General features: G+C 39.4%; 1 protein-coding gene across 1 annotated transcript in view; it reads right to left on the reverse strand.

Annotated features, from left to right (window-relative positions):
• The window catches only part of LOC134303058 (sodium bicarbonate cotransporter 3-like), a 79,686-nt gene that overhangs the window by 34,014 nt on the left and 33,366 nt on the right, over positions 1-12,306 (reverse strand). The window contains exons 8-10 of the mRNA XM_062988355.1: positions 4,785-4,897; positions 2,110-2,267; positions 615-702 (exon numbers count right to left, since the gene is read on the reverse strand). Of these exons, the coding sequence (XP_062844425.1) occupies positions 615-702; positions 2,110-2,267; positions 4,785-4,897 (359 nt within the window). The remainder of the gene's footprint in view (positions 1-614; positions 703-2,109; positions 2,268-4,784; positions 4,898-12,306) is intronic.

Consider the following 12,306-nt stretch of genomic DNA (forward strand, 5'->3'; position numbering starts at 1 on the left):
ACCTACAAAAATGAATAAATCCCAAGTGCAAATGCTTCAAAAGGATAAAATAAAGCCACTCAGGTGGCGCAGCGGTAAAAACACACCTGAGAGGGGACAGCTCGACACTATAACCCTATCTCTAACCCAAGCCTAAACCATAAACCTATAGTATTATGGGTATTACATTTAAAGTCAAAACTTTACATTTACTTTAAGACAAATTTCAGCAGTCCTGACATTTTATTGTTTTCTACAGTTGTGTCTACAAGAATGAATTGAAAACATACTAGTGTGTCTATATAAATACAGCCAATTTGGTATTTTGCCACAGACAGCTAAAAACCTAGAACTTATTCTAAGTGTAGCTAACAGGGGGCGCAGATTGCAGTATCATGCTCACCAGACTTGCCATTAATGGCCAGCAGGGGGGCATGGAAGTGCAGATGACTCACTGTCTCTGAAAACATGTTAAAGGATCATCCTAAATCCATTATCAAATTAAGTATTTTGCATTTTGTCATCTGTGTACTTAGCATGGTTTTAATATAAACCTAAATTAAGTTTAGCAAGCTTATTGAAGATTGCCCTCTGTATTGTGTGTGAATTAGTTATGTTCCATTAGTAAATCTCACCTCATCTGTCATCAGCGTAGCCATGGAGCGCCCAATCTCGTGGTACTGAGCTCCTTTTCCATGTGGCCCCAGCAACAGAAACAAGAACCTGGCAGGCACATAGAAAATCAGTGATTTAACAAAAGCAAATGTGATCTAACAAAAACGTTCATATTTATACTGGGTGAAATTAAAAAAAAAAGTGTTAGTTGGACATTTCATGTCTGCTTCAGTCTAAAAGTTTATTTATTAAGACATAATCAGGTGCTTGGGTGGCACAGCACCCTGTGATTCGCAAGCAATCTGTTATTCGAGTCTGGTCTGTGTCACCGGCCTGGCCAGGCATTCAACAGACACAGCTGGCATTCTTGCTGAAACTCTTTTTAAAAATTTGGCACAGCCCATTATACAAATGTGGCTGGTGGCTTCACATGTGCAAGCCTGCTAGGGTGCTGGTCAGCTGACAGAGGTGGCCTGAGTACACATTGAAATTAAGTACAGTCGACCCTTGACTTACGAATTTAATTGGTTCCAAAGGGCTGTTCTTAAGTCAAAATGTTGGTTAGTTAAACCTATTTTTCTCATAAGAAATCATGTAAATAGAATTAATCCGTGCCAGACCTCCCAACCCCCCCCCCCCTTACCTAACCTTTCTAATGTCTTAAATGGTGTTTTTTTGTTATAAATACAAGTATATTTTCCCTTAAATTATAGAATAGACATTACTGTAATAAACAATAATAAACAATAATACATAGTAGTACTGTACATAAAAAACACACATTCAGTACAGTACGTGTGCTGTACCATACACCATAATACATCTACCAGAAACAACAATAACTCTTATATTTCTCTATTTTTTCCTTCTTTATTTCAAAGGTATTGTATTTTGTATGTGTAATTGCACGAAAGAAAGAATACTTTACGAATATGATTTCCTTCTTCTCTCTCACTCACTGTCCCCTCTGTCTGATACACAGTGACAGCTACTGTGTAAAATGCCATTTCTATACCATGGGCACTAATATGAAGTTGCCTGCCCTCTTTGAGGCTTGAGGATTGGTATCAAGGCTCTGTGTAGGCCCCCCACTGATGTCAGCAAACCTGTGTACAATTTGTATGCTGGAGCCTTGATCCCTACACTTTTCAGCACTTTTGGGATATATTTGTAATGCCTTGACAAAAGAGCGGAGGCTGTTACAGCCTCAAAGAGGGCAGGCAACTTCAAATTAGTGCCAATGGTATAGGAATGACATTTTAACTAGCACATTGTAATGGACTACACATCTCAGGGGTTACATTTGTGGTCATTTACTTCAGCTGACACTCAGCCTTGACGCTCTACAGTTTTTTTAGGTTCTCCAATCGTTTTGCACTTGGGTACAGAACCAGCGTGGTAGCGATCACCTCTGTAGTCTTCACCACTGACCTCCTTCAGACTCATCCACATATTTTTGCATAAAGTGCAGTCAAAGAGTCAAATCTTAATGTGGTTTGTGTGTTTGTGTCTAACCTGGTTGGCACAGGCACTTCTGTGAGTCCTGTGAGCAGTACAGCGGGCGAGAGACGAACAAAGGCTACGATGGGCCGCTCCAGAAAATCCACTTCACCAACCAGCACGTTGGAAGCCTCGGCGTTTGGAGGAATCTTCTTCATAAAGTTCATATCCACCTAAAAGGGATTGATAAGCAAAGTGTGCATGTGTGGGAGCTCAGAACCAAGATAAAGAGACAATGAGAGACTCTGTCGGGAAGCTTGCAGACCAAGAAGTCAAGTGTTTCCCTGGTGGAAAATTACAGAGTGTGATCTGGAAAATAAACACACTCTGTGCAATGATTATATTTACCCACAGCTTCAAAATCACACATCACATGATTACGATTCTGGTTGTGGTGTGTATAGAGACAATTGAACTATGACCGTTGTTGTTTCTTTTCCCTCTATCATGAACATTTACCACACAGGCTGCATCTGACCCCACCGACCACTCACACAAGCATTTTTCCCATCCTGCTGCCATCCAGAACATCCAGGTTGTCAATGCCAGACACTAACTGGTACCACCTCCGCCTTGCATCTTTGTGAAGAATTTTCTGCACGTTTTTGCTGCATCATATATTTAACCAATAATATAATTATCATTTTGTCCATCATCACTACTAATATAACTGAAATGTTTATCCACAGTATACTATAAGCTCATTCCCTGATTACCTTATACACTATAGTGTGTTACATATCATTGAATATACAGTATTCTTATTCTGGACAGTGTACTGTACGTGCCTCCTTCACAGTTCTGTTATTGTATTGTGTCTATTGTCCTGGTTGCATATTTTTAAATCATTTGTACTTGTGTTTGCACATCTGCACTTCATGTACTCTTGTGTAGTACTCTGTTCTTTTATGATGCACTATAGTCCTAGAGGAGCTTAAAGGGGTTAGACTTTTGCACAGCAGGTGGTGGTTTACGGCTACGATGTGGACAAACAATCCATTAACAACCCCCTACACACACACAATTTTCTGCACATTCTTGCTGCATCTTATATTTAACTAATAATATACTCATCATTTTGTCCATCTTTACTACCTATATAACTGCAATGTTTATCCACAGTATACTATAAGCTCGTTTGCTGAGTACCTTATACACTACAGTATGTTTCATATCTTCCAGTATACTGTGGTGTCAGCGAGACGTAAGGAAACATAATGCTCTTTTATTTAGGAGAATAGCTCTTGTGTAAATTACAAGATCGTGGAAAAAGAGCCCAGATCTGATATACGGCAGATCCCTCCCACTCGTTGAAAGTCATCTCATTACAACTCGAACACAAAATGCACTATGCGCTACATTACTCAAACACATCTCACTGTATACAAACACTGCTAAAACTAATAATCCCCTTTTCAACCTTATTAATGTTTCGGTCGTGAGATCATGGGATACAGGCGCTCCCATGGCCAGTGACGTAAGCAGATGAAAGGTCCCTGGGGAACCCAAGATGGTCATCTGCTTACCTTTCTATTACGGGGAGCCGGCCACTCGTCACAATGCAGTATGCATATTCTGTGTAGTACATGCCTTCACTGTTCTGTTAGTTTTGTGTCTATCATCCTGGTTGTATGTTGTGCACTTTTTATCATTTGTACTGTGCATGTTTGCATTTCATGTTGTTTTGTGTAATGTTCTTTTATCATCCACCATGGTCCTAGAGGAGTTTAAAAGGGTCAGACTTTTGCACAGCAGGTGGTGATATACGCCTACAATGTGGACAAACAATCCATCAATAAAATCAGAAAAGAGATGCGAGGAACTACTCATATATTTTTTTTTTTAATTCCACTTTTTAAATGATGGATTTTCCACAACCTGTGCTTGGATTAGCTAACATTAGCATACAATTAGCTTACAAGCAGCAACTCTTGTCACAACAAAAACGTCCTGTTTGTTTTGCTTCCTGAAGAACGTGTCAAAGTGAGACTGGGAGATTGTTGCTAAAAACAGTTCACTATTGTAGTTCAGTTAGCAGTGTAGCTGTGATTTAGCGTTTTAGCTAAACCATATTTAAGAACTTAAAATATGATAATTTTGGAATTTATTATTGTTTTACAAGATTTATCAATAAAATAAACAATTTTACATCCACCAAATACATTTAAAAAAAACAACAACAACAAATTACTACAAGAACTAGTTTGGGAGTTTGTTGTTCTGCCTAGCATCTCCGAATTCTGTTAACTGTTAATAAGCTAAGCTAACAGTTCCATAATACATAAAATACATACAAGCAATAATACATTTACACTTTCTAATCTGCTTTATTAAGCCTTCTGGTTGGTTAAATCATGTGGAACTTTTGTAATCATTTATAATTAAGTTTAATTGTATTGATAAATCGTAGAAGGAACACTTTTATAGTAAGCGCTTTTGATTAACTGTATATCAACATAAAGTCCTGCCCCTAAAGAAGTTAACACAACAGATCCATTGTTTAAATGAAATACTGTTTCTTATTTCGTAACATCCTATGATCACTATTTATCTTGTACCTAGTCATAAATAATTACTGTATGTAATTAGGCCAGCAAAATCACATTGGACACGATTTATAAAGTGGCACCATGCTAGCAAACTATAGGTTTTTGTTAAACACCACTACTTGGAGTATATGCTTGTGTTACCTTGCTAAGATCTATAATGCTGCCATCTCTGCTATTGCTTGATTTGACTGTTCTGTTTTCACTCAGTCTGCCTGGATCCACAGATCCAGGAGATGAAGCAGACATCAATGGACCTACACAAAAGAAAGATTCATAAAAATAAGACAAAGAAACAGAAGAAAATGACAAACACAGAGACTGAGAAGATAAGCAGCAGAAGAGGTGAGTATGAGCAGAAGTGCACTTCATACAGGTGGCCATATCATACTGACCTGAGACCAGTATTACCAGCTTTATTATAATAGATACTGTATAATAAGGTCAAGTATCAGCATTCCAAAGTATCCTCAGTCGACAGATCAAAATAATTAAATGAAGTCAATGTTTAAAAAGTGTAATGAATTGATAGATGAAAAACAAACATATGAGTAGTTTGAATAAAGTAATTCATTTATAAACCCTTGTCGTAAATAAAGTACCCCTGTTCAGGGTATTCCAACCTTGCCAGACTAGTCTAGTCGTGTCCAATTACCCTGATTGCATCCTCCACTGATTCAACCCTCCACTTTTGACTGAGGACGCTTCTTACCTGACACACAGTACAGACTGCATTTTTTACCCGCACGAGTCGAGTTCATATATACCGATCGGCATTGTGCACAGAGAGCCACACCCCGATCAGCATTATTCCTCAGCCCTGTGCAGGCACCATCAATCAGCCAGCAGGGGTCGTAATTGCACCAGTTATAAGGACCCATGATCCGACTTGCCCCTAACCCTATGAACAACAGCTGCCCAACCCAGCCGGATGGCAGAGCTGAGATTCGATACGATGTATTCGAAAACCCAGCTCTGGTGTGCTACAGTATTTTACCGCTGCGCCACATGAGCAGCCAATCGATTCACTTTTTCAATTTGATGTACAATAAGATAAGATAAGAGAAGATAATCCTTTATTAGTCCCACAATGGGGAAATTCACATCGTTAAACAAGAAATGCTTATTGCAATCTTTTTGGGAGGAAATGTATTTTGACACAGAAAGAACATACCAAACCTCTCACAGTCCAGACCTCACAGGTCTCCAGACCACAGAGGTAGAGACTAACCATTATACAGTATGTGCCAAAAGCAGGTGTGCCTTATCTGTATGTGTGTAGTGTCGTTAAGCTATCCACAGTTCATTAATTTGTTGTTTTTACTACCTACTTGATCCTAGTCAGGGTAATGGTGGTTCCAGTGCTACCCAAAGACATTTGGTGCAAGGCAGATAATGGCTAATGGCTAACACCTCACAAACTCAAGTTCCCAGAGCCATATTGCTGAATGGCACCCACTCTACCAGCTGTGCCATCATGCTGCTCCCTACACAGCTCACACTCTAACAACCTGAACAAAATACACTAAGCCAGAAATGGTCTGTTATTGTGGAAAATGGGGAAATAAGCTGTATAGCTTTAAATTAGCATTTGTAGCTATAGCTAATTTGCATGTTAGAATTAGGTCTGGTTCTATCAGCTTTGTGAATGCAATTTCACTTAATTGGGGGATTAAATCAGGTCTTATATGTATACCAGACACAAAAATGGGTATATTTTGTAGGTGTATGTCAGACATCCCAAGTCTCCCGGAAGTTCCGGTAGTCTCCCGCATATACATAGCGGCTCCCTGATGCCCGCAAGTCAGATAAAATCTCCCGGAATCTAGAACGAGCGGCCAAGAGCACGCGCACACACACACACACACACACACACACGCAGGCGACACAGACTTTTTTCCCGATCGCGTATTAAATCCGTTATCTGATTATCTGATATACAATCTAGTGCACTGTGTAGGGACCATAAATCAATTGTCTAATATACTGTCTAGTGCACTAAGTTGGGAACATAAATCTATGATCAAATATCCAATACAGTGCACTATGTAGGGAACATAATTAATTATGTAAAACACTATCTAGTGCACTATGTAAGGAACACAAATCATCATCTAGTTATGTTTTCTAGTGCACTATGTAGTGAACACGAATGCGTTATCTAATACACTATCTAGTGCACTATGTAGGGAACATAAATCCGTGCTCTGATATACAATCTAGTGCACTGTGTAGGGAACATAAACCAACTGTTTAATTCACTATCTAGTGCACTACGTAGGGAACATAAATTTATATCTAAAATACTATCTAGTGCACTATGTAGGGAACATAAATCCGTTATCTGATATACATTTTAGTGCACTATGTAGGGAACTGAAATCCGTTAACTAATACGCTACCTAAAGCATTATGTAAGAAACATAAGTCTATTATCTAGTACACTATCTAGTGCACTAAGTAAGGAACATAAATTCATTTCTAATATACAATCTAGTGCGCTATGTAGGGAACATAAATCTATTATCTTTCACACTATCTAGTGCACTATGCAGTACACATTAATGTGTTTGTGACGCGAACAGTTAGCTCAGTTAGCAGCTCCTAAAAGGGGTGGATGGGGTCGGGGTCTGGGTTCGGGGGTACCTCCCTGAAATGAGTTTTTGCAACTTGGGATGTCTGGTATGTTTAGGGTGTTTAGCAACTACTTGTCAGTGAGCTTTATTTTGTGAATCTGGTTTGTCTTTGCCATTACTTGTCGTTTTTAGCTACTTCATGCCTGGAAATTTCATATAAAAGCACATAGCACAGTGGTTTTTCTATCTAGTATACATGCCATTAATGCAAGAAAACTTGTACTATTGTGGCCAGTAATCCACACTGACTCAAGCTCAATAGATTTTACATTGTATTTTATTGTAAGCAATAGAGTGACCGGCTTGTAAAGACACAATGTTCACCTCAGCTGGACTGTGAAGATAAACAGAGGCAGAAATAGAAGCAGTGGTCTGCTTTACATCAATGACAGTGAGTGTCCTTGTTGTATCATCTCAATAAACACACATGGATCTCTTTTGATTGTGTATACTCCATCACACACCCACACACACACAAACAATTTTCTTGGCTGGTACTCAAGGTGGCACCCATAAGCACCTAATGAGGTTGGTCTTTATCGGTTTAGCCCTCCACAACATGATATTAGTCTCGGATTAGCCTGACTGGAACACGTGCCAGAGAAACCAGCACCGAGATTAACTTAAGAATGCACACAAGCACACATATTTGCATACCACACTGCTGCTGTTTACTTGCAGTCATATACTGATTTACAGCCAAATATCAAATACATACGGGTCATTCTATAATTTGGGGTACATTTCACATCTCCAAAAAAGTACAAAAACAATGTTCTCTCTCAATAGAACAATCAGTGGTTCAAGTTAATATATTCCTTTAGTGTAACATATCCACTACTTGCAAAGCTTAAACATTAATTTTTATTTTTTTTATTTTAAAGAGACAGTAGATGTAGACTACTAGGTAACTTAGTTGACAGGTAACATAGTTGACAATTTTCCTATTTTGACCCATAACTTCAGGGGTAGACCTTGCCTGGCTGACCACATGTCATTTCTTGAACAGAGTAATGTCTAATTTGAACATACATTTGAATTAAAATTATAAAAAAAATTGTAACCATAACAATGTATGTAACATAGTTGACGGTCAATTAATATACTCATTGACAATGTTCTATTATAGATAAAATATTTTAAAAAATAAGAGAACATTCACCACAAATTGTTCAATATGCCCTCTACAGAGAAAAATGATATCTTATAAAACGGATAGTTCCGGTCCTAAAATCTGATTGGCTGAGCCGCGTTCGAAGCCGTTGTAAAATCCCCGATAAACGCACACCCAGGACCACCTCACATCATTCCATATTAATACGCCACTGAAAAGAAAAAGTTAATGTTATTTTCGCCCTCATGTTGCCTAGCAACACTGTTAATCGAACTACCTGGCGTCGCGGAAGAATGCTTTTTTGTAAGTTTATACACAATAAATAAATTTATGAATTAAACATTGTTGTATTTGTTGTATTTTATGTTGACCGCCGTTTTATAAAAGCAATAAGCCACTCGAGACCGTGCGTTACTGCTGTGATTTTAGCACGGGGAAAGAAGTTTTAGGCACTCCGCTTCGCGTCGTGCCAAAAACGTCATTCCCGTGCTAAAATCACAGTAACGTACGGCCTCTCGTGGCTTATTGCTTTAATGTAATGCTGGTCACATAGTTTTAGAACAAACCATTTTTGAGTTGCTGAGTGGAGTTCTGTTAGTAACATAGTTGACAGAACTTTTGCGGACAATAATAAATAAATATATTTAAATTATTTAAAAGAGAAACTCAATTTAAAAAATATTATTTTTCTTTAGTATTTAAACTATTGAAATAAATAAAAAAATAGATGTTGATGCCCTTAATAATTTTATTCATTATTTTGAAACCAAGGCACCCTCAACTTAAAAAACAGACACAGCAAAAACTGTTCATTTAGGAACATCATGACAAATTTCAAGCTAAATGAAGCATAGGATGCACATAATGTTTTTGTGATATTACAACATGTTTTCCATTAATAGGTAAAATATGACATTTTTAAAGAAAATAGTTAGAATAAATATAATTATTATCACTGGACATGGAATGTACCCCAAATTATAGAATGACACACACCAGTACGGGTTCTTATTTCCAGTGTGGAACAGGGACTGCACTTACACTTAGCTAATACCTGCTAATTAGCACATACAGACAGAAGGTCTAAGCTAAACATAGAGGGTCGATTGAAAGATGATCTAATACATTCACATCTATTTAAATACTTTTATTAAGAACTCCACAGACACCAGCAATCCATGATTATGTTTATCCATGATTATTATTATACATGGTTATGTTTACCTAGCTGCCACTTTATTATGTATATGCACCTTGAACAAATATTCAATGAACTGTCTGTGGGAACTGTCTTTGGGGACTGTCTGTGGGAACTGTCTTTGGAAACTGTCTTTGGGAACTGTTTGTAAGAACTGTCTGTAGGAACTGTCTGTAGGAACTGTCATTGGGAACTGTCTGTTGGAACTGTCTTTGGGACCTGTATTTGGGGACTGTCTGTGGGAACTGTCTGTGGAAACTGTCTTTAGGAACTGTCTGCGGGAACTGTCTTTGGAAACTGTCTTTGGGAACTGTTTGTGGGAACTGTCTGTTGGAACTGTCTTTGGGACCTGTCTTTGGGGACTGTCTGTGGGAACTGTTTTTGGTAACTGTCTTTGGGAACTGTCTGTGGGAACTGTCTTTGGGGACTGTCTGTGGGAACAGACTGTGGGAACTGTCTTTGGTAACTGTTTGTGGGAAATGTCTGTGGGAACAAACTGTGGGAACTGTCTTTGGGAAGTGTCTGTGGAAATTGTCTGTGGGACCTGTCTTTGGAAACTGTCTGTGGGAACTATCCGTAGGAACTGTCATTGGGAACTGTCTTTGGGAACTGTTTGTGAGAACTGTCTGTTGGAACTGTCTTTGGGAACTGTCTGTAGGAACTGTCTTTGGGAACTGTTTGTGAGAACTGTCTGTTGGAACTGTCTTTGGAAACTGTCTTTGGGAACTGTTTGTGAGAACTGTCTGTTGGAACTGTCTTTGGGACCTGTCTTTGGGGACTGTCTGTGGAAACTGTCTGTGGGAACTGTTTTTGGTAACTGTCTTTGGGAACTGTCTGTAGGAACTGTCTTTGGAAACTGTCTTTGGGAACTGTTTGTGAGAACTGTCTGTTGGAACTGTCTTTGGGACCTGTCTTTGGGGACTGTCTGTGGGAACTGTCTGTGGGAACTGTCTGTGGGAACTGTTTTTGGTAACTGTCTTTGGGAACTGTTTGTGGGAACTGTCTGTGGGAACAGACTGTGGGAACTGACTTTGGTAACTGTTTGTGGGAAATGTCTGTGGGAACAGACTGTGGGAACTGTCTTTGGGATCTGTCTTTGGGAAGTGTCTGTGGAAATTGTCTGTGGGACCTGTCTTTGGGTACTGTCTGTGGGAACTATCTGTAGGAACTGTCATTGGGAACTGTCTTTGAGAACGGTTTGTGGAAACTGTCTGTTGGAACTTTTCATGGAAACTGTCTATGGAGACTGTCCATGGGAATTGTCTGAGGGAACTGTCTGTAAGAACTGTCTTTGTGAACTGTGGGAACTGTCTGTGGGAACTGTCTTTGGGAACTGTCTGTGGGAACTGTCCATGGGAACTGTCTGTGGAAACTGCCTGTGGGAACTGTCTGAGGGAACTGTCTGTGAGAACTGTCTTTGGGAACTGTCCGTAGGAACTGTCTGTAGGAACTGTCTGTGGGAACTGTCTGTAGGAGCTGTCTGTGGGAACTGTCTGTGGGAACTGTCTTTGGAAACTGTGGGAGCTGTCGTGGAAGCTGTCTATGGAAACTGCCTGTGGAAACTGTCTTTGGGAACTGTCTTTGGGAACTGCCTGTAGGTACTGTCTGAGGGAACTGTATGAGAACTGTCTTTGGGAACTGTGGGAACTGTCGTGGAAACTGTCTATGGAAACTGTCTGTGGGAACTGTCTTTGGGAACTGTCTGTGGGAACTGTCTGTGGAAACTGCCTGTGGGAACTGTCTGAGGGAACTGTCTGTGAGAACTGTCTTTTGGAACTGTGGAAACTGTCGTGGAAACTGTCTATGGGAACTGTCTGTGGGAACTGTCTGTGGGAACTGTCTGTGGGAACTGTCTGTGGGAACTATCTGTGGAAACTGTCTGTGGGAACTGTCTGTGGGAACTATCTGTGGGAACTGTCGTGGAAACTGTCTGTGGGAACTGTCTGTGGAAACTGTCTGTGGGAACTGTCTGTGGGAACTGTCTGTGGGAACTATCTGTGGGAACTGTCTGTGGATCTTTTAGAGTGTGCCTGTAAGCATTGCACTTAGACTTAGCTAATACATGCTAATTAACACATACAGACATAGAAGTCCACTATAGCATACTAAAGGACAAAGCGACTTAAGTGTGCTACTTGCAGCTTAAAACTAAACATAGAGGGTCGAATGAAAGACGATCTAATACATGCACACCTATTTAAATACTTTTATTGGGAACTCCACGGCCACCAGTAAATCATGATCCAACATGGGTATGACCAGTTGACCACTAAAGAAATGATCTGCTCGGCACCTACCAGCTACTTTATTATATATGTGTACCTTGTAAAAAATATTCAATGACTACAACTACACTATATGGCCAGATGTGGACACCTGAACATGAGTTTTAGGCATTACTATAGAGTTGACCAGTACTTTGTTTCTAATCCTCTATTAATGTAGAAATGCTTTCCTTAAGCTTTTAGAGTGTGCCTGTACGCATATGTGCCTGTTCTATCCCAATAACAGTTCCCATTGCTGTCATTTTTATATAATTAACAACAGAAAGGCCAAGAAATGCATTTAACATATTTATAGCAAATGTCTGAAAACGACATCCTACAGTATTTGGTTTTCTGGGAGGTCTGGGACCGGAACACCAAATAAAATCGTCTAAAAGGCCTCTTGTGCACTTGTGTACTTTAAATGAAAACAAAAATAAAATTTGAGAACGCT

Source organism: Trichomycterus rosablanca, chromosome 1 (assembly GCF_030014385.1).
Source record: "Trichomycterus rosablanca isolate fTriRos1 chromosome 1, fTriRos1.hap1, whole genome shotgun sequence".
Taxonomy (NCBI): Eukaryota; Metazoa; Chordata; class Actinopteri; order Siluriformes; family Trichomycteridae; genus Trichomycterus; species Trichomycterus rosablanca.